Consider the following 22,398-nt stretch of genomic DNA (forward strand, 5'->3'; position numbering starts at 1 on the left):
CGTATCACCAGCAAACTGGCAGCGCAGAATTCCTCCCCGCCACCAGGGTAAGGACATTCGGGTGACTGATCTAATGACACGGCGAATGCAGCCAGACACACGGTATAATTTGGGGCAAACCCCCCAAAGACGGTGCAGACACCCCATCAATTCCCCAGAGTCAGTGGGGGTGGAGGAATTTTCCCTGGAATTTATCAGAGTTGCTGCAACAGGTCACCCAGCGGATCTTTCTCCACCATTTGCTGGTTGCACCTCGAGATGCCCAGGACAGGCTGCGAGGGGGGCTGCAGAACAGCCTTTCCCGGCAGAAATGTCTCGCCACCCTCCTGCCAAGGACCCAGTGGGTGGTTTTCCACTAGTGGGACCCTGAGATGTGAGAACTAACCCCAAAGATGCATGCTGCACAAGGAAACACCCAGTTTGCTCGCTCCCTTGGCAATCCCCCCGTTCTGCAGCCGTCTCAGGGGGTTGGGAAGCTTTGGCTGCCACGCTGGGTCCCCCCAGCCGTACCTTCACACGTGGGGGGAGGTCCTTCAAACTGGAGATGGGTGCTGAGTTTGCAGGTGAGGATTTCGTTTCCAATCAGGGTGAAGCCGGGAAGGCACCTGTACCGCACTATGTCACCTACGGACAGAGACAGAAACCTCCTGACCCCAGGGAAGGAGCCGTTCATCGAGGCTGAACCGTGGGAAGGGGGTTCCCTCGGGGCACAGAGACCCCTCAGCCCTGCCCCTGCCAGCCAGCTTTGGCATCACGGTGCAGAAATAAAAGGCGCAGAAAGGCACGCTGGAGTCTCGCTTGGGATAAACGGCTGTCATGCCGCTGAGTGCTGTGATTTGTGCGAGCTATTTCAGGTGGAGACTGCCCTCAAAGAGAGCAGACAGTCAGAAAAGCTGCTTTAAAAAAAATAAAAAATAAAAATCACAGCTATTTCACGGGTTGCAGACATACTTAAAATGTGGATGTAACTGCGAGCAACAGCAAAAAATACACAAGATGCAGTCAATAAGGGAGAAAGGTTCTCAAAAAAAAAAAAAAAAGAATAACGGCTGCTAAGCTTTCACACAATGGTTTGTTTGAAACACCTGAGAAGTGGTATTGTGGCAAAGATTTCTGAATGTTTCCGAACAAGCTCAGGGCTTTCACAAAAGCCAGGCTGCTTCCTCTGTACGAACAGAGAGGAACAGCCTCGGGACAATCGGATCAACTTGGGAATGTCAGGTGTGGAGCCAGGTCACACACACAGGGACACGTCTCGAAGCCCCCGATACCGGGTGACAACACATGGGTGCCTCTGTGGCATTCCCACAGCTGGCGAGGGGGGAAAGGAGGGCTGGGAGGACCAGGCGAGCCTACCGATGTGAAATTCTTCGTTCTCGGTGATGATCTCCGCATTGGGAACGATGGTCGGGGGCTGGCATCTGAAGAGCTGGTAGGCTGCAGGAGAGCAAAGGGAGAGCGGCAGATGTTAAGCTGGGGGCGAAGGCAGCCGTGGACGTCTGGGCGCTGAGCACAACGGCCGTCAGAGCAAACCCTCCCTCTCCATGAGCAAGGAACCAGCAAAGCCCAACCAGCCCTGTCCTCCTCCAAAGCCTAGAGATGCCCCACAGCAGCTTTCTCCAGCTCCTTACGCATCACAGGAACCAGTCTGTCTAGGGAGGTGCAGGTGCCCAGACAGAATCAGACCATTTAGATGAACACTGAACATTGACTGACATGAGGCACCAGCACCTTGTGAGATGCTAAGGGAGAAGATCTTGGTGATCTCAGTGGAATCAGGTCAAACTGCCAAACTGGGCGTTTTTTCAGGGGTGCCATGTGGCTAAGTGGGAAGAAGGCACCCAGCCAAAGAGCAGAAACAACTCCTTATGGCTCACGCACCCGACCAAATACAATGCAAACAGCAAATTTTCCACCAAGAATTCAAGATCAGCCAACGCTGAGCAAAACACACGCACCGCTTACGAGCATGTGGGTGCACAAGGCTCCAGCGCTGTGCTGCTTATGAAAATAAACACACGAGAGCTGCGAGCACGGTTCAATTGAAAATACGGTGCTGGGAACTAAATGAATATTAATGAAAGACATTTTCTGCTATTTGCTCAGCACTTCTCTGCGTCTTTGCTCCCCTTGCACCTGACCCTGGACAAGCATAACTTCCTCTGAAATTTATATCAGCCTTTTAATTTAAGATACTGGAGCTCAAGCTGCCACTGAATATTAATTCTTCCTAACTCCACGCTGTCGAACTCTTCGCACCACGGCAAGGCTGGCAGTCCTGGCCGCGACCTTAATGAGGCTTCGGAGGATGCTTAAATACACATCGACAGGAGGAGATGTCTTGCCCAAATTTCCCTACCCCCTAAGCCAGGGGAGGACAATGCTTTCCCAAAAGCTGTATGAAAACCAGAACGTTCAGAGGTCCAGGGAAGGGGCTGGAGGGAACACAGCTGGATAATGTGAGGGATGGGTTTCTGTATCCCACGTGTGCAAGGCGGAGAGAAAACCAAAGACAGGCTGGAACAGCGAGCTGAACCCAACCCGGGGTGGGGGCAAAGGAAAGTGGCAGCTCCGCAATGCCAACAGCCAGCCCCTTCCGTGCAGCATGGGAGCACGGAGAACGGATACGGGAAGGAGCTGGGAGAGCCCATGGGATGGGAAAGGAGCACGAGGCAGCGGGGAGAGCCCTTCACACACCAGAGCCGTCCCAGGAGGGAACGCATTCACAATCTTTTAAACATATGTTTGACAGTGGGGGAAAAAGGAAAGGGTAACAAAAATTTAAATTAAATGCTATTTCAAAGTGCTTGACAGCATCTATTGAGGTGGAAAGATAACCCAGCATTTCCAGCATTAATCTCTCCTTAATGGGCCACATTTCCATACACAGGTGCGATTACGATGGCTTCAGCATATGGGTGAGACAGCACCGGTACAGCTCCTTTCAACAGCACATCCATTTGTTCTCACCAGGACAAAACAGAGTCCCGTCCTTGAAGCCACACCGGGACCCCCGCCAGCTCCTGGGCCATCAAACCCTCTCCCATCACGCTCCCGCATCAGCTCCCGCTGGCACCTGAACCAGCCCATTTAATAACAGGTGCAGCATCATCCTTTCCAGGGGATGCTACCGGATCCTCAAGCCCTGTGAGTCATTCTTTTGTTTCCCTTCCTCCACCCTAAGGAAACCTTTCTCTGCAGGTATTTAAAAGGGTACTGGTTCTCTGACACGGTGCTGGTCATCACTGTGGGAGCAAAGACAATTTAAAGCTGAGGGAGGACGTCTCCTATGTCCTAGATCTGTCAGCATGCAGACACAGAAATGGAAATAAACACTGCTGCAGATCCCAGGGAAACTGCATTTCCTCCCGTTACACCCCAAAGATGGAAGTGGCTGCACTCCCTGAGCCCCATGTGAGAAGTCCCCCCTTTCTCCTGCCCCTTTTCTCTGCGTGCAAGGCACCACACGCAGAACAAGAACTCAGGAAGGAGAATCATCTCACCCTGGAGGCAACCACCTCCATCCCTTAAATCTTCAGGGTTAGGCTTTATTTTAGCGCAGTCCCGCGTACAAAGGGAGCAATAAGCCAGTAAATGACACGTTAATACAAGGCCAGGCAGCTGCCAGTGCCCAGCTGGTTAACTGGTTATAAATGACTGCTGGCGTCCACCGATTCCTACCAGCACCAACTCCAGCCCTCTCCATCATGCCCGCGAGTGGCTTTATACCCCAAATAAACCATCAGCTACAGAAAACCTCAGTATAACGTGCCGTCAAGATTAGAGCACAGCAACATATGCTGATGGGCTCAGCCACAGCGATGATAGCATCTAATTCATATCACAAAAGGCAGCATCCGCTGAACTGCGGCCGTGTTTACATACTGCTCATTTCTCAGCCAAACTGCCTACACCATAATTTTTTGCATAACTGTTATATACGCACCATTGTCTAGCAGTATAAATCTTGCAGTGTTTTGCAGCAGTAAACCAATTCCCTTGGAAGCCCAGTGAACATCCTTCAAACCCAGCCTGTCCGTATAATACTCGCCTTTCGGAACTGAACATGAGCTAAGACATTCTGCACAGATTCATCGGGTAATTCACGCACGATTTTGTTGACGTTGTTGCCAGCAAATTACCGAAGCAAGGGGAGGTCTCCATTTGCACTTTCCAAAATCCCCGTACTGCCGCGGGAACTTGTTAGCTAATCCAATTTGAAGTTGGGCTCTTGTTTAGCGGTGGAAAGCAAACGCTCTCATTTCCAATGTAATACTCAACATCCCTCTAGCGTGAGCTGCGCTCGCACCAAAGCATCCCCCAGTAATTCGGGGATTTACAGGAATCCTTCTCCTCCCCAGAGAAATGAAGTCACCTCTCAGCTGGGACGCAGTTGCCATTTCAAACAGGACCCCCGAGATGACCCGATTGGTTTAGCACCGCGATGGAAAGACAGTGCCATGACCAGCCAACGCTGCAGGGAAGGATTTCGAGGTAAACAAGCCCAGCTATCCGTAACGGGATCTGCCGCGGAGAGGAGGGTGTTTACAGGCATCACCTTGAGAGAGGCGCGGGGCTGGCACGGCTGATAGTCTGCAGGCACTTGGCGTGTGCTTGAATTATCCCAACGTCACCGATGGATTTCTGCACAGACCCTGTGACCGCCCGCCAGCCCTTGACTGAATGAGACCTTCAACCTCAGACCTGTAAAACCGGGCCCCTTGCAGAAGACTGCGGGTATCAGTGAATATTTGCACATCTCCTCTTCCCCAGAACTATCCCTCCCCACAACAACCCACAACCGATCCACGCCCCTCCGCACCCCGCAGGCAGGTATAAAGCACACGGTGCTCAGTCAGCGATACAGACCGTAGAAATAAACGGCAAAAATCCCTCCGTTGGCTGCATCACTGTGGAATTTCATCAGGACCTGATTGGAAGAGCTCTGGGCTGATTTCTTAGCAGAGTTGCCAGTGAACACACCCAGCTGCGGGGCTGTTTGCTGCGGACCATCCCTAAAATCATGTGTCAGGAACACAAGAAAAGAACATCATTACAGATCTTTAATCCCAGGCAACAACCAACCTCCTACGCTGCGTGCCCAGGAACTCCCCCATGCTCTCCCTTCCGTGTCCTCCCTTTTCCACAGCTATATCTCAGTCTCAGCAGCTCCCTGGGCAGCTGACCTGGACCCCCAGCCCCCTCCCCACTCCATTATAACCAGGATAACCTCTTCTGGCAGTGCAGCGCTCACCCAGTAGACAATTACAAACATGAACTTCATTTTTAACCTCCCAACTTGAAGAATTAGGGCCAGTTTTCCAAAGGAGTTTCACTCCCTGTTGGCACAGCAGACACTGAGATATCCTGAGGGCTACGAGCTCAAGAACTTGGCCACAAGCCCTTTAGCCAGTGCAGCCGTGTGAGCTCCCCTGGCAGCCTGGAGTGGATAACGCACCGTTTCCCTTCCCTTCTCCAAAGGGGAAAGGAAGAGCCCAGCCTGGATGGCTCCTAGGGTGAAGAAACCGGTGCCACTCCATTAATTGCAGATGTCACCGTTCTCAGATGCTGCTATTCAGAAGGCAGCTGGGGGTCACAGCCAGTTCTGGTGCCCAGCACCATCCCAGCATTGCCCAGGCAGCCTGGGAGACCAGCCGGGATCGCAGGGCTGAGCACCTCCGATTGCAGAACAAAAACCAAATGAGGACATTGGTAAATGTAAATGATTTACCAACGGTTTTTTTTTCTTCATTCAGCCTCTATCCATGGACAGGTAGCCATAGATAAAGCACAAAAGGATTAAAAATGAGCCCCAGGAAACGTCTGTCAGAGAAATCAGAAGTGAAGGGCAACTCCTATTATGCGAGTCCAAACAAGATTCATTTCAACTAAATTCAGCTTGAGATAAAGATCCCGTTTACCATTCATAAAGTCTCCTCTGCAAAGCCCCTGAGGCTTCCCAAGAGACGTTTCCTTATTCCATTCAGCAGAGCATTTCGGGGATGAAGGGACAGGCTGATGAAAGCATCCAGCGGGACGAGCAGGGCTCTGCTGCCCAACACCCTCCGGCCACGGCTGGGATGTCGGTCTGCATCCCACCGGCAGCTCAGCATCCCGCCGGCAGCTCAGCACCCCCACCGGCAGCTCAGCATCCCTGCCAGGAGCTCAGCCCCTCCTCAGGGTAATCGTGGCAAGCCAGAGGGACAGGGACTGCTAATGGCAGACACTGCAGCGGTCTGATGTGCTTCATGTTATCTGCTGATGATGGCAGAAATTAATGGCAAGACAGACCGGTAAGGTCTTACAGGCGCTGCTACACAGCCAAGGGCAGGATGGCTCTTTGTGAGCTGCACAACGCTGAGATAAAAACACCACGAAAGCTAAGGACAGAGTCCCCTCTAGACCCACAGGATGACATTTCCATCACTTGCTGTGAGCAGCCTGCTCACCCAGTGATCATCCCCTTCGCTGACCTTGCAGCCCTTGCCTACATTTTCAGGAACGGAACATTAACTGTGTTTGGAGACAGTCATCCTGGCCATTTGCTAGCCCCATGGTCCTTCATCTACAGGACCTATCAAGCACCTGGAGTTTAAACAATCCCAAATCCTCATCGCAGCGTCCCCAGAGGATACATCCTCCTGCTCTCAGACACAGCACTATCCACACACCGTGGCAACGGGTGCTCTACTTATCAGCAAGAGCATCTTCCTGCAGTGGAGCCTTGGTACCAGCTCAGTCCTCACCCCTCTGCTGCACCCACCAGACAGTGATGAAGTCGTTGTAGGGCTCCGTCTGTAGCAGAGTGAAGTTGAGATGGATTCCATATCCCACCGGCACCGTGAGAAGCCAAGTGCAGTCCTGGGAGTTGGGGTACTGGTTGGGGAAGCCAGGAGAGTAAACGGTACCGTTCTGGACGGTGATGTTCCCCCCACAAGGCACTGCAGGCAATCACACAGAAACACAAACATAATGAAGAAATATCCCCCAAACAATAACTCTTTAAGATCCTCTATTTCCTATTTTTCTTTAATTTTTTCTTTTTTTTTTTTTTTTTTTTTTTTTTTTGGACAGAAAGATAGTAATTCTGAAGGATCTGGCCCCAAAACCTTGCCTCAAATAATTCTCATCTGTCACACACAACTACATCTAACATTTCCAACTTAATTCCATTACAATAAATCTATTAAGTGCTTCAGAGCCAAAAGGAGACTGCCAGGGTGTTTTGTACAGATGTGACAGCCAGGTGTGCAAATAAACTATCTGATGCCCTAGTAAGAGTCTTTGGGCTCCACCAGCTGTCTGCACCCATGCACGGAAAATGCAGCTCCTGACGAGATCACTCCAGCGGGCAAATCTATCGGCGTGTTCAGACAGCACGGCCTGGACCAGACCCATGAGCAGCTGGCTATGCACAGAGCACATCTGAGCAGGGGGGAAATGATGATTGGTTTGACAGCAGCATCCAATTCATTCATCAGGATGACAGGCCTATTGCACTAGGTATCTTCCAGGTCCAAATGAACTTGCAAACTAGAGAGAGGCAACTAGAAACAGGCAGCAAAAAAGGAAAGAGAACAATAGCATCCTTGTGAAGACAGCGCAGGAGGGCCACGGGTCTCACAGTCCCGTGTACAAGCATCTTCTCCTGGACCTCCCTGGCACAGAGGTTCAACTGAAACGATGAGAACATCTGCAGCGTGTTACTGGCAACCTGCAGCTGCTGAAGGCACGGGGTCAGTGCAGTCATCTGCCTGAGCCAGCTCTGCTCTAGAAGCCACACGGCTGTATCAGCCCCGTCCTTGGCTAGGCTAACACATCCTCCCTCCCAACACAGCTCAGTGACGCAGGCTCAGCGCCGAACACTCACTCTTTGCCGTACAGGAGCAGCTCCATGGGCTCCTACCACCCTGGCCCTGGCTTGATGTGCCAGATGTGAGGTTAGAGCCTCCACATCCCCACCGCCTGCTTCTGCTCTGCTTCCTCACGTGGGCTGCCAAGCTGAGAAAAGCACGTGTATTTATGTAACTCCATATGCTCATTTTCGGAAACAAACACCCAAGGAACCTCGGGGGCCAAGCTCCTTTCTGCCCTGCAAAGCAGCAGGCAGCCTGCTGCTGATCCCTCGAAAAAAATCCCTGGAGTGGTGCTGGAAACCTCGAGCTCTGTGCATTTATTTCAGAATTACAGCTTCTCTTTTAATTAAAAGGGCTTTCAGCTGTGACCTGCATGGGAAAGGTGAGGCGGTTAGCCTAAGGCGGCGAGCCCTCGCTGCTTGCTGCTATGCAAAAACGGTCCATTTGAGGAAAGAGCTAGGAAAGTTCTGCATGCACTTTAACAGCACTAACAGCCCACCAGATGTGCACACAGAGGGGAAAAAAAAAAAGCAAATGGTCCAAAATGTACCTAACCCCTCACCCTTCTCTGTTGTCGGAACTGCTGCAAAGCAAGAAATGTACTTAAATGCAATAAAGAAGGAAGGAATTGGATGGTTGTAGCCGGCAGAGCTGATGCCTGAGGTAGGTAAGGGCACCAGCAGCACCAGCATCACCAGCCGAGCACTGGGCAGTTTCTCAGCTAACACACCTCTCTGCTGCACTGCTGAGGTCAGTGACAGACCAGCTGAGGATTTGGTTCTTTATGCTTCGTGTTCTCTGGGGTTCAAGGACTTAGGACTTAAAAGAGGAAAAACCTCTTAAAAGAGGAAAAACACCTCTCCCTCTCCTTTCCCAGCGCACAGTTCTCACGGACCAAGTGCTGTAACGGGGCTGGGATAAGGGTCAGTGCTCCTGGGAAGGGTGGTGGGAAATCTTCAATACGCAGCCTTGAACTTCTGAAGGGTTCACGTGAACACCTTCTAAAGCAAACCACACAGAACTCCGTCCGTTGGCACAAAGGATGAAAGGCTGAAACCGCCCTGCTGGGGTTTGGAAAGAGAATTTGGACGTTGGAGCTTTAATGCCTGCCACACGGATCCACTCCTTCAGCCTGCAGGGTCCCCCCAGCGTACACGGGCTTCAGAAAGGAGACCAGGCAAGGTCACTGAAGAACTCCCACTGGGTCATTCTGGAGATGCCATCGGTGCCACACTAAGGAGACTCCTCAAGGACACAACCTTCCCAGGCTACGAGCTCCCAGAGCTGCAAGAGTCTTTTACCCGGGACTGTTTTTATTTACCAATGCTAAATCCACAGAAGGTCAACATCGCTCAAGAAATAAAGCAGATGAGAACGATCACCACAATGGCCCTGGACTGCTTCATTGTGAAAGCACAGCTCCACCGGCATCAGCAGAGAGCCCGACAGTCCTCACCCACAGCACGGGATTCAAACACACCGCCTCAAGAGATGCACCTTGGCTGTGCACTGCTCAAAACGTGTGCTTTGGCCAGGCTGGGATATGCTGAACATCAGCTCACCGAGAACGTGCTTCAGCACCTCGGGGCACTCAAAGCCCACGTTCCCCACCCGCCCGCAGTGATGCTTCTGTTTCCAGAGAAACTTTCAGCCAAATTAGAAAACAATGATCCAAAAGAAGGCCAAGAACAGAGAGCTGGAGCCTTTTCTCTGCCCTGAAACACCCCGCCGGGGTGCTCTGAGGGTGACCCCAAAGCCGTACCTTCACACCTGGGCAGCGGGTGGTCCCAGTTCCTGTTGGTGCCGTGCTGGCAGGTCAGGACGGGGTGGCCGATCAGCTGGTAGCCAGGCAGGCACTCAAAGGAGATGGACTGGCCAACGTTGTAACCGGCTCCTCTGACAACACCGTTAGCAAAAGGTTCAGGGTCGGGGCACTCCTGCAGCTCGTAGGCTGGGAAAAAAAAAATAAAAATAAGGATGAATGTCTCATACTTCACAGCAGTACACCCACCATGCTGCTTGGCTACTTCCTCCTCATCCAAGGAGCTGAAAGAGAGAAGCTTTAAGGAGCCACGCACACATCTGCAGGGAGGCTGAGGGAAAACCCTGCTGCTGCTTTCGGCAGCCTCAGCCCCGGGCGCTGGGGTCTGTCCGGCCACCGGAGCCTGTGCTCAGGGTCACCCCGCGCTTCACTTCTAATGAGGAAATCTGCCTGTTTTCCACCAAAATGTGGCCAACCCCGGTGACGAATGCGAGTGACTGGGCTAACGGGCTCCACCTGGCATTATAAATTATTGGTCAGGCTGGCTGGAGCCCATTTGCATAGCAATTACCGTGAGATTACCCAGGCTGCCTCACCGAGCACATTCCTTCCTAAATTGTGCGGCAGCGCATGAATTATACGGTGCACGAACAGGACAGCCAAGACAAAATTAATGTTTTCAATTAAGTATGAGTAGCGGCTTTTATTGCTATTTCTGGGGAGTCAGCCCTTTGTCAGTCCTTGGCTGTACCACGCGGCTGGAGACGCACGCTCCATCTTGCCCACTGCTCGGATCTCTCTCTCCCAGGCAGGAGCTGGACCGCTCGGCTCGCAGCTGCTGCTCAGCAAAGCCCATCCCGACCGTGCTCAGTAGGAAGCACACGATCCGCCCCGGGCATCCTTTGCCCCTGTGTGTTCCCATCTGCCAAGGACAGGTGGACAGAGGAGACCGAAGGATTCTGCAAGGACACTCCGCAAGGCAGAGCAGTGGATCAAGGTAGGCATCTCCCATCATCTCCAAAAACTGTGCAGAGGGCATCTTTTGATTTTAATAACTTACTTCTCTACTCTCCCTCCAGGTACCCATGTTTATGGATATCCATCATTATTTTATTCTTTGTCTATTTGCTTATTTACCCAGTTCCTCCACTGGCCTGCCCCAGCACAAGGCCAGGCTGCAGCTCAGGATGCAAAATTGAGAAGCAGCTGCAAAATTCCAGAGCAAACTCCAGGCTGCTGAGGACTCTTCTCTTTGCACATGGCAGTCGACAGAGCCAAGATCTAAGTGAATCTGGTTGGAATTAATTCAAAGGCATTTCACTGTCACAAAGCACTCGAGGAACATTTGTTATTTGCCGCAGGCATGAGTCTGGGTGAACAGATCCCCGTTATTAGGATTAAGCACGGCCTTAACGTAACACCTTTCCGCTCATTTGGATTAAGTCCTCATGGAATTAATTCAACAGAACAGCACCAACCGTGATGCCAACCTTATCTCCCTGCTGCTCTCACCATCAGCACCCGGGGACAGGATTGTCCCCCCGCTGCCCGTTCGGTGGTCTCCTCACCTTGGTATTCCAGCTTGAAGCCCGGCTTGTTCTGGGAGTGGTCGCTGTGGAAGTACACCGTGGTTTCGTGAGATGTCGACAGGAGGGAGCCGGGGATGTCGGTGCCGCTGAAGTTACTGGTGTCGTACGGCCCGTTGCGGATTTCGACAAAGTCGTGGTTCGGCTCCGTGGAGAAGTTCAGGAACTGGATGTGAGCCCCTGGAGAGGAGGAATGTTAGTCTGACAGTCTGCTGCTAAAGCTACACCGAACCCTCAGCCACCCGCATCGCTCCCCCAGTGACGCCCAGTATAACCCGGTCAACCAGCAGGAGCACATTGACCTTGCTGGAGGCAGAGGGTATGTGGGTCCTGCTCGTTTCAGACAAGCTCAGCTATTAAAGCCACAGGCTCGAGCTGCTGGGGTTCCTCTGCACTCCCCTCCATCTGCCTGACACCAGAGAAATCAGGAAGCTCAGAGCTACATGGAGCATCCCTCGCCAAAGCGAGGGCACCCAGCTCGGATGCCGGGACCCAGCTGGTGTTTCATTTCCCCAGCTACACCAGGAGGAGGAGAGTTAATTCAGGAAACCCTGCGAGGCAGAACTTCCTCCAGGCTGCAATCCTTCCACCTCCTGGCAACGAGGCTTTCTGATGGGGCTGGTCTGGAGAAGAGCTGAGCTGGAGCCGTGCTCATTTCCCTCTCACTCAGGGCTGGGGAGATCCTAATTCTGAAGGTGCTGATGCCTGCATGAACTCTAGCTGAGGCAGGATATAATCCCACACAAGCTTTGATCGCTCGGTCCATTTATAAAGGGTGATGCAGCTGGTGGGGTTTTAGGGCCATTCCAGCTGGGGAAGTACACAAGCCACTACCAGATGTCACAGCCGATCCAGAGGCATGCCTGCAGATCCCCATCAACCTGCTAACACTCCACGGTGACTGTAATCTCCCTTTAAAAAATATTTATCGTTTCACAGCACCACATAAATGCACCTTTAATGGAAAGTGTGATCAAGAGGTCACACAACAGAGTTTCTGTAACTCATCTTGGCAAGAAATGCATCCAACACTGACTGAACGGGACCAGTATCATCTTATCGTCCTCTTGGTGACAGCATTGAACCAAACGCAGCCGTCTTACCAAACCCCACCGGCAGCAGTATCCTCCACGTGCAGTCCAGGTTGCTCGGATAGTTTCCTGGGAACCCTGGGCTCAGGAGCACACCTTCCATCTCTTCCGCCGTTCCTCCACACTGGGCTGTAAAATCAACAGCGTTACCGGTCAGGATCACCCGGGGGTCTCTCGGGACGATGGCCATGGCCAGCCAGCTGCGTGGGAACTAGAGAAGTTAAAAAGCAGGCAGAGAAAACAGAAAGCCTGCTAAGGAACCGGCACAACGTTTGCCAGGCACTGCGTGGCCGCATTACCAATCCACGTGCCTTCCTCTGCCCTCCGGAGAGAAAAGCCTGGACCCAGAGCTCCAGTTGTAGTGATCACAGAGGGAGAGACAGATGTGAGCTGCCAGAGGAGAGACAGATGCTCTGTTCTGTCCGTAGACATTGTTACAGCGCACATCATGCACACAGCACTTCTTGGAATTTTTAACCACCTAAAAAAATTACTGTCAAGAACCAGACCGATCCTATTTTGACTCCAGTTAGCACTGCCTCTTTTTCTGGTTAACTGGTCTACCCTGACTGCCACACTTGCCAATTTCTGGGCAATTACCGATAAATACAGAACAGTGGGTTTGCACACTGGCTGAAGCACATTCCCTACCAGGAGGCGATCCAGAGATGACAGCACAAAATAAGTTTACAAAAGACATCACATGAAATTTAAATCCAGATAGCATCTTCTCATGCTTATCTGGATGACCTCTACCTCGTTACGGTAACACCATCCGGCAGAACGACCCAGGTGCGCTCCTAACTCGTTCCGACAGATTCTCTTTGTCCGATATCTCATTATGTGCTTACTTGCTACTAACAAGGTTTCTCCCAGAAGATTCCTCTTTCTTTTTCCTCTAATGGCTCTTTAATAGGACTACTACTAAATTATTCAGAAGCCAAGCATCTGGATGAAGTAGACCAAAAGAAAATCAGCACGCTCGGCCGGGGAAGCAAGCTGTTCCCTGGGAAGAACAACCAAAGGCTGGGCTCCATCTGGACAGGGCTTAGAGACATCAGTGTCTCTAAGAGACTGGCACAGGGCAGCCAGCCTCGGGACGGTCAGCGTCCCCGTCAAAGGCAACGGCCACTCCTGATGATCTGCACTTGGCTGCAGAGATGTGTCTGTGCCTCCTGAAGCTGGATGACCTTTTTCAGCCAAGCGGGATGCGAACAGACGGGTGGATGGGCGTTTGTACCCCGGCACTTGGTCATGACTGTCCAAAATCAATCTGGATCAAACCGCGCGGGTGTTGACACTGTGACGGTGCCCAGCAGGCACAGCCCAACCTGGCAAATTCCTGCTGAGCCGGTAGTAAAGCTGTTTAAAAAGAAAACTTGGAATTTGTAGTTGCTCAGCTAGTTACCAGCTAATACTGAAATCCTCCTTCAGGCTGGGATGCCCCAACTCTAAAGCTGAGCTGAAGGGCTTCTGATCTCTTTCAGACCAGCTCCCATGGGTGAGTCCTTTAGCTCAGTCATTCTGCTGTAAATGTCTCTGCATTTATTCCTGGCCAGCAGATCACTGGATAAAAGAACTGTTAGCTCTCATAATTGCTTTAAAGCAAAATGATGTAAGCTAGAACAGCAGGAGCCTGAAATAACTGTTAACTAAAGCTATTAAATGCATAAATGTCTCTCTCAAAGCTGTAAAATGTGCAATATGAATATTAAACATCTAGATTTGCTAAAAGCAAAATACCGAAAAATAATCCAAAAACTCCAGCAAATTCCCATCACCTCTGTGCCTCTTCTCCCCAGGCTGACGCTTCTTTCACAGCAGAAACCAACTGCCCGCTCCTTTCCTCCGCCGTCCTGGAGCTCTCAGCACCCTCAGCCCTGCTCCTCGGAGGGTGCCACCGACAAAAACCTGCCTCTCGACAAGGGACCTGGCTCTTGCTGGTCACACAGGACCCTCTAGACACCAGCCTGGGGACAGCAAGGCACCAAGTGGTGCAGTTTGGAGATCCTGGGATGTAAACAGGCTCCAGTAAAAGCTGCAGTTTCAGCGACATCAAGACGCATTCCAGAAAAAACAAACCCCAGTCTTAAGATCTTTGCTTGAAGATGCAAAAAAAACCCCTCAACTGGTAAAACCAACCTGCTTTCAGTATAAAGCAGTTTCAGGCTTTCCCTCTGAATGGACTTTTGTTGAAGAAACCGTTTTGTATTTTACATTTTATCCTGTAGCCACATTTTAAACATCCAAAATAAAGCATTCTGGGCAGCCCGTAGGGACTTCTTCATGGAAATTCCCCCTGCAACAAATGAAGATTTTTTTCCACACTCTATCTTACTTCCAGAACAAACCTGCCTTTCTCTATCTCAGACCTTTACCTTTTTTTTTTTTTTTCTTTCCCCAGAAAGCGCTATTAATATCTACTAGGCATGAAAGAAGAAGAGTCGTACCGATGCAAAGCGGAGGTGGGTAATTCCAGCGGCGGACAGTGCCTGGCATGCAGGAAATGTGAGAGTGGCCCTGGAGGAGAGGAAAGCAAGACACAGGGTTCGGAGGCTCTCTCTGTATCCCAGGGGTTTGTTCTCATCTTTTTTTGCTGGAAAACATTCGGTACCTGAAGCGCGTAGCCCGGTTCACACTGGAAGGAGACGACGTCGTTCACTAAGTAGCGCTCGCCGATCTTCAGACCGTTCCCAGGAATGGGGGGCTCCGGGCAGCTGGACAGACCGACGGCTGCGAAGGCAAGAGCAGGATGAGTGCTCGGGGAGCGGGGATGGGGTCTGCGCTGAAGGCAGAGGAATGGAAACGCACACCTTCATTTCATCCCGTTCCCCTGGTTACCGACCACCTCCACCGCAGACACCGGGTGGGAAGGTCCCACGGCCTCTGGGTTCCCCACAAAGACACCCCTGACCACGCAGCGTTCCCCTGTATTACAGAGCACGCCCAGGATCCAGAAACATTCACGTGCAGTGCCTTCGCTTTACCTGGACACACTTTTTTAATGTACAAAGGTATCACAAATCATTTTGTCATTTGTGGCCAGAAGCGGTTTTGACTGGACCGCAAACGGCTTGATGGAAAAGCTGCACCCGCAGCAGCACATCCACTCACAATGCAAAGATCAGCTCCTTCTCCACGGTTCACAGACCAAAACACCCGCCACCACGAACCCTCCCCACCCGAGGTCCATATTCATGTTCTGCCACACGCTGCTTTACCAACCACATCTGATAGCAGAGGGGAGAGGATGCACGCGGGAACCACCTGCTGTCCCTCTGTGGCAACATCCCCACGTACGGGATGTGCTGTATGTCATTTGTCCCCTTCTGGGCAGAAGCAGCACGGTTCCATTCTCCAAGCCTATTCTTCCTGTTTTCAACCACAGATTGAATTTACCACGAGATATGAGCAGCAGGTCCTCGACCTGCAGAACAGCCGGTGAAAATTCCCTTCAACCCCATTTCCATCCGAGCCACAACTGGGAATATCCTGCTGCAAACCCAATTAACAGTCCCCGACATCCCATGCCGGGTGATGCTCTCACATTGCCACCCCCTCTTCCTTCCACAACACCAAACAGGGACAAAATGAATCCCGGCGCCCGCTGCGGCTCAGCCCTGCCAGCACCTCCCGCGGTCCCTGTGCCAGCAGCTGCCACTATGGGATAACCCTCTGCATCGCGGCGCGGGCTGATGCTCTGCTCAACCCCACAGCTTGCAGGCTGAGCCAAAGGAGACAAAAAAAAAAAAAAAAAAAAAAAGAAAGAAATGAGAGAGGAGATGCTGACTGTCCTCCTGAAACCAGAGTCGTGCTTCCCTGCAAGAACACACGTGGTCCCTCCCCACACGTGGCTGTTTGGCTTGACCTTCAAAAAGACAAGTGAGAAAACAGCTTTAAATAACTTCCCATTCACATCAGCGGGCGCTGAGCTTCACCCAGTCCTAAATTGTTCTTGCTCTGCTTTATCTCTACACGCTTGAAAGCCAAAGAGCTCTGCTTGAGGAATCCAATGAGGGAGAAAGGGGAGGAAAAAAGAAATTCTGGTGTCGTAGCTCAGCTCACAAAAGTTCCTTGCAGCACCTCTACCTGAACAAAGACAAAACCTGGGGCTCAGAGCCGTGAAATTCCAATTGTACAAGCAAAGCAGAAAACACATTATTTCCAGCCGCCCTGAAAATCAACAGCTATTAATTTTCTCAGCAAAGAAACCAAACAAGCCTTATAATCCCAAGCCTCATGAAAAACCTGAACGTGATTGTTGCAGTGGGGTAATGCAATCCTCACAGACCTTATTGATTGGAACAGAAATGGAGAAGAAACAGAGTCTCGGCGAGAGAATTTCTAAAACAACATCCATTTCTCCAGCTGCCAGAGAGCGAGCTGGGGCACGCCTTCTCTCCCCAGTCTCGTTGACTGCTGTAACCTTGCTGCATCCATTAATATGCCAGTTTTCAATATGCAAACCCAGTAAAACCTGCAAAGCTTAGGACCAGTTGGCCCTGTGAAAGCACAGCGTCTGCAGCCAGCCAGCTCTGCCATTTCTGTGGATGTTTTACAAAACGAAACGCAGTTTCAAATCTATTTGCTGCTTTGGAAAAAATAAACACACCACTGGTTGGCTTCAGAGACAAACACAAGATTTGTGATCAGAACCAATTGTCAGACACGGCGTCCAGCGAGAAACAATTATGTTTGCATTGCCCCGAGGAAGATTGCGTGAGCAGAGCCAGCAGCCCCAGCATGTCAGCTCCCATCGCAGGGGCAGAGCCCGACCGTCACCACGCGTTAACCAGTCCCCCGAGAGCTGCACAAAGACCAGACCAGCTCCTGGCCCCATCGCACCCGCATCTTTAGCACCCTGCAAACGCACAAGCCTGCTTGCTCTCCTGCCTGCTAGCTCAACACTCCATTTAGATGCACTGAACAGAGCCGGGAGCTGCTATTCTGCACCTGCTTGTTCGTACGCTGTGCTGCTGGGCTGTATGGGAACGATCCGAAGCCCTGGTACAGCACCATCGGCCACCGTGCCCCACTGCACCCGCCTGCAGCACGCCTTCCCTGCACGGACATCTGCTGCAATAGCAGGAATCCAAACACCGACATGGGGGAGAAGGAATTTTGGGCATCCTTATCCAAACCTGACACTCTCTTCCCAGCCATGTCTTCTAGTTTTACTCAGGTTTGTTTTCTTACCACTGAGGATTTATTTTTTTAAATACAGTCTCTGTATATTGTTATCTATAATGATGCTCTCAGGTCTGTATACCCAAGAAACAAACACAACCTTGCACGATAAGCTGAACAGGACCCAGCTTTGTGCCCGGGCAGTAAACCCAGCTGACAGCATCCTGGGCTGGACAGACAGAAGCACACCCAGCAGACAGACAGACATGATTCCCCCCCCTCTACCCAACACCCCCTAGACAGCACCTCAAATACCGTACCCAGTTTCAAACCCCACAGCATAAGAAAAACATTGATAAAATGGAGCGAGCTCAGCAGAGGAGCATCACGGCTGGCGGGGGGCTGCAGCACCCATCCTCTGATGACAGGCTGCCCAGAGCGGTTGTGCACTCTCTGTCCTTGGAGTTCTTCAAGCACAGGCTGCATGAAGATGGGTAAGGTGAGTAATCCACTTCTACCTCATACCTGACCCTGCTTTCAGTGGGAGGTTTGATGAGGTGACCTCTGCGGTCCCTTCCAGCTGGAATTACCGCATGCAGGTCTGTCTAGCCTTGCACGCTGCTTCCAGCAGTGACCGGTACTGAACGCAAAGAGCACGCAGTCCCCCCCAACCTCTGGCAAGCATCAGTTTAGACACTTGGTGAGCAAAGATTACAGCATTGTGTTGAACCAGCCAGCTCGCCATGAATTTTTAATACTTTGGCCTCCACAACTCCTTCAGCGCTACAACACCGAAAGCAAACAGGTGCTACAAAGTGCATCAGCACCAAAATGAGGAACAACCCCATGACCCCACGTCTCCTCTGCTGCATCTGCTCTCCACTGAACGCTCACTCCCTCTCTGCAGCTCGAGAGCAGGGAACCACATAAACGTGGCCCTTAGAGCTCACCGCCCCTCCCTGCTAAGCAGCTTCCACTTGTACAAGGCAACGGCTCCGTAACCATCTCCCCATCGCTCAGAGGACCGGCGAGATCAAGGCTGAATTGCTCTTACTTTTGTATTCCAGGTGAAAGCCGGCGGCAGAGACGCTGATATCCGAATAGAAATGCAGATAGAGCTGGTTTGAAGTGCTGTTCAGCAGCGCAGGCACTGTCGTTCCTGGGAAAACAAGAGGTGCACAAAGATACTGAAGAGGATCCTTTTTTCCTCCTCTGCGTCCTCCGAGACCGGCTGCAGAAGAGGCTGCGAGCAGAAAGTCCTTTAACTTAACAAGCTGTGCTGGTTTTGATCAGGTTCTAATGAGGCCAATTGAGAGATACCCAAGGCCTCCCCGCAACGGCCTTTTCAAACTCTACTGATGAATTCCAGCACGGGAAGTTTCACCACTTGCAGACTAGAGAGGCTGAAAGCATCCAGAAGGGAAGGGGTGATGAGAAACAGCGTGGGTGGAGCGCAGGTCCCCCGCAAGCTCCGCGTTCCTCCTTCTCCCGCCTCACTCCCTGGAAGCTGCTGCAGCACCAGGTCAAGGCAGCTCTATCCCAAATGCAGGATACGGGTCTTTATGGACCTTTCTCCTTACCAACCTGAAAGCGCTCTGAACGCAGTTGTTCATTAAATAAGCAAGAACCAGACCATTGGTTTGCAAGCAGCTCTGCTATTCAAAAGCTTTACGCTGCTTTTGGGCTGCTTGCTCCTCCCTGCTCTGCAAAAAGCCACAGTCCCCGCTGCCGAGCAGAAGGAACGCTGTTTTTGTGGCCCTTCATCCATTTTGGTGCGAATCAGGCAGGTCAGGTGAACCTGCCAAGGGCAGCGGTCTGAGCTAACCCCACGCAGCCCAGCGGCGCCGCGGGAACTCCCGCTTCCAGGCTGCGGAAGCGCTCACGGATTTCTGCAAAAAACTCAAACCTAACCCACCGGTCTTATGTTTAAAGCTCCCCATCAACGTTTTCTGCAGGAAGACAGGAGTCAAATTCACAACTCAACAAAGCATATGATTCCCTTTAAGCACACACTTAACTCTGTTCCGAGTTTTTGGAGCATTTTGGCGTATGCTTGGTTCTATGGACGCGCAGAAGCCCAGCTGATGCGAGCAGGAATCAGGCATGCACCGACGGGCTTCACCGAACACGCTGCTGAACACATACCCGAGAAACTGCCCAGCATGGTGGCTGTGTTATCTCCTCCATCAAACACTTCCAGGGAATCCCAGTTCTGCTCAGTAACAAAACTGATCACCTGGATCTGAGGAGAAAAAAGAAAAACGGTAAGGGTGCAACTCCAGCAATAATGCAAATAAACCAAACAATAGCAATGAAAGGGACGCGAATAAAGTCAGCAACGCGTCCCAGGGCTGTAAGTCCGCGCCACTATTTATCTGTGCCAGTGCAGTGGCAGACCTTGGAGACCCATTGCCTTTGACTACCACCATTTGGGTTCAACAGCTATTTTCCAGCAAACTCCACACTCCAGGCTTGCCTATCAGGGGAGCTGTCTTCTGCAGCTAGAAAGGGAGAGCTCCTGTAATTTCCCAGCTAATTTACAGCGGCTGAGAATCTGAGCCTTTTTTTCCTGTTTTGAGAAATCCCTGAAGACTTTTGCAACTCTTTCATATGAAAGCAATCACTAGCAACCCAAGAGCTAAAATAAAAACAGAGAAACCTGCATTAAACCGCAAGATTTTTTAATCCAATGTGGTTTCTGCAACTGCCTGCTTTCTCACCTTTTAGTCCAATCACTCAAGTTGCATTTTCAAATTTCCCCCCTTTCTCTCCATGCCCCTTACGGTCTGGAGGCTTAAGGACATCACTTGACTCCATTAGTCAGAACTTCAATGCAATCCTCCAACGAGGAACATTGTGAGATCTGAACAATCTGCATTTGCACTGAAAAGCAGCTCTTACACTTGAACAAAGATCTCCATGTCGTTGCACAGATTTGTCTTCCTTGATTACCATTAAAATAGATTCTGCCTTTACTCCTAAATACTGAGAGCTTGAAGTATTCAGAGTCCCATTAAGAGAAAGGAGCTGAGCTGTACATCAAGCGCTGAACAGCCCCAGAGAGTCAGGGAGCAACCCTGAGAGCAAGCCAACCGCATTCAGAACAAACCAGCTTTCATCCGTAAGCTCTAGGTGCAATTTTCAAACACCAGGCACCTCAAATTAAACTTCTGGGCCAACAACCTGATTAAAAAGGACCCTTGAAGACCAATCAGGAGCAGAAATGACTTGCACAACTTGGCCCCAGGCAAAAGGCTTCACCTCTGGGTGTGCGGCAGAAGCTGTTGCCCGGCACCAGCGCCGGCGGGTCTGGGGAGCAGCTGGGATGCAGAACCCAGGCACGCTGCCCCCACACCTCTGCTTCTGGGGAGCCTCAGCTCTCTGAGGTCTCTTAGGATGAAGAGTTTCTACTAAGCGTGACGCTCCTGATCTGCAGCCACCCTGCTGAATTGAACGGCATCACTCGCTCCGGCACAGAGCTCAGCAGGACACGGCCACTGGATGCTCCGAAGGTTCTTCAGTGCCTGCAAACCCTGGCTGCTTGCACACGTGTGCACGTGCACATACGCTCCCCCCTTCCCTCTGGAAATCCTGTGGAGCTCCCCTCCCTTCTGTCCTGCAGCATTCCTAGTCTGTATTAACTCATCCACTCCAAACATCTCACTTGCCTTTGCCCTGCTAAACAGAAAACACACACACACACTTTAAAAAAAAAAAAAAATTAAAAAAAATCAACCCCCATTATTTCTGCCATTTTAACCTTTTTCCTCCTTGATTTATTCTGAATAATAAAGCAGGCTATAAAGTTCCTGCAAAGTTGTTTTTTTTTTTTTTCTTCAAAAAAATAAGTGGAGTTCATCCAGCAGAAATGGCAGTGACCCCTGCAGAGCCGTTCCTGCTCACCCTGACCAAGTCAGTCCCTTTCAGCCTGCATCACTACATCCCGACTGTGATTTATGTAATTGAAAGAGAACGTGGATTAAGAATGTGCATTTTGTTTGCTCTTACATTTCCTGAATTATTTATTCTCCTCGCCCCCCAACTTAACGGAATAAACATTTTTAAGGTCCTAATTCTAGTCTGACATGTGGATTCACAAGGGATGTGCATCTATTTACTGCCATGTATATAAATTAATTCACTGAGGAAGGTTTGCTACAGGAATGAATAATTCATGGCAGAAGTGCCAGCTCGTACACTGATTACATTAAAATCCTGCTAGTGACTCGCCGCTACCAAGAAAGCTTTAATTTCACCTCCTCCTCTGATTTACAGTTCTTTAACCTTTAATTGTTGTACAAAGTGAGGGTAAACTGATGCTTAAATTAGTATCTAATAACGGAGAACATCTCGCACACAAAAGCCAGTGATGGGGAAGGGGATGGGAGTGGGGCCGGGCACGCAGCCGCGGGGTGGGAGCGCAGGGGTCCAGCTCCGTGCCCAGGGCTGCCCCCAGCCGACAGCTCTTCCCTGCGCCTGTTTTATTTCCTGGGGTTCAATACTTGTCACCGTGCCTTCTTCCCCCACAGAAGGCTCCCAGTGCAAGCCCCAGCATCTCAAGCTGATGCAATCCAGGTGACATTGAGAGATGTCATCCCACGACTGGTCCGTGTCCCTCAGCACAGCGATGGCACCGTGTCCCCCCCGCAGCCCGGCACAGCTGGAAGCAGAGACCCCACCAGCACCGGTACGAGTCCATGTGGACTCTGGCTGAGCACCAGCGGAAGGCGTCTCACTGAAGGACCACGGTCCTGCCTTCCACCAAAAACCTCCCGCTCCAGACCTAGAAACCGATCTTAGGTCTCTGGCGGTGTCAGAGCTCAGGCGCAGGACACACCTCTTTGCTTGCATCATGTTAGAACCTAAAATATCCATCTCCCCTGGGAGAGAGTGCATCCAGCAAGGAAGGGGTAAAAAAACCCAAAACAACCAAAAAACCCAAAACACTTTGTCGTCAGGTTTTCTAGTGAGAGCTG

The 22,398-nt window shown here is 51.2% G+C and overlaps 1 protein-coding gene across 1 annotated transcript in view; it reads right to left on the bottom strand.

Annotated features, from left to right (window-relative positions):
- The window catches only part of LOC104471884 (CUB and sushi domain-containing protein 1-like), a gene marked incomplete at its 5' end in the record, with an annotated part of 92,208 nt that overhangs the window by 35,963 nt on the left and 33,847 nt on the right, over window positions 1–22,398 (bottom strand). Inside the window, 11 exon segments of the mRNA XM_010087381.1 lie at window positions 511–624; window positions 1,357–1,437; window positions 4,870–5,015; window positions 6,764–6,941; window positions 9,619–9,807; window positions 11,187–11,384; window positions 12,308–12,424; window positions 14,746–14,815; window positions 14,910–15,028; window positions 18,477–18,581; window positions 19,568–19,664. Coding sequence (XP_010085683.1) covers window positions 511–624; window positions 1,357–1,437; window positions 4,870–5,015; window positions 6,764–6,941; window positions 9,619–9,807; window positions 11,187–11,384; window positions 12,308–12,424; window positions 14,746–14,815; window positions 14,910–15,028; window positions 18,477–18,581; window positions 19,568–19,664 — 1,414 coding nt within the window.

The sequence above is a fragment of the Pterocles gutturalis genome, unplaced genomic scaffold (genome assembly GCF_000699245.1).
Source record: "Pterocles gutturalis isolate BGI_N339 unplaced genomic scaffold, ASM69924v1 scaffold8786, whole genome shotgun sequence".
NCBI lineage: Eukaryota > Metazoa > Chordata > Aves > Pterocliformes > Pteroclidae > Pterocles > Pterocles gutturalis.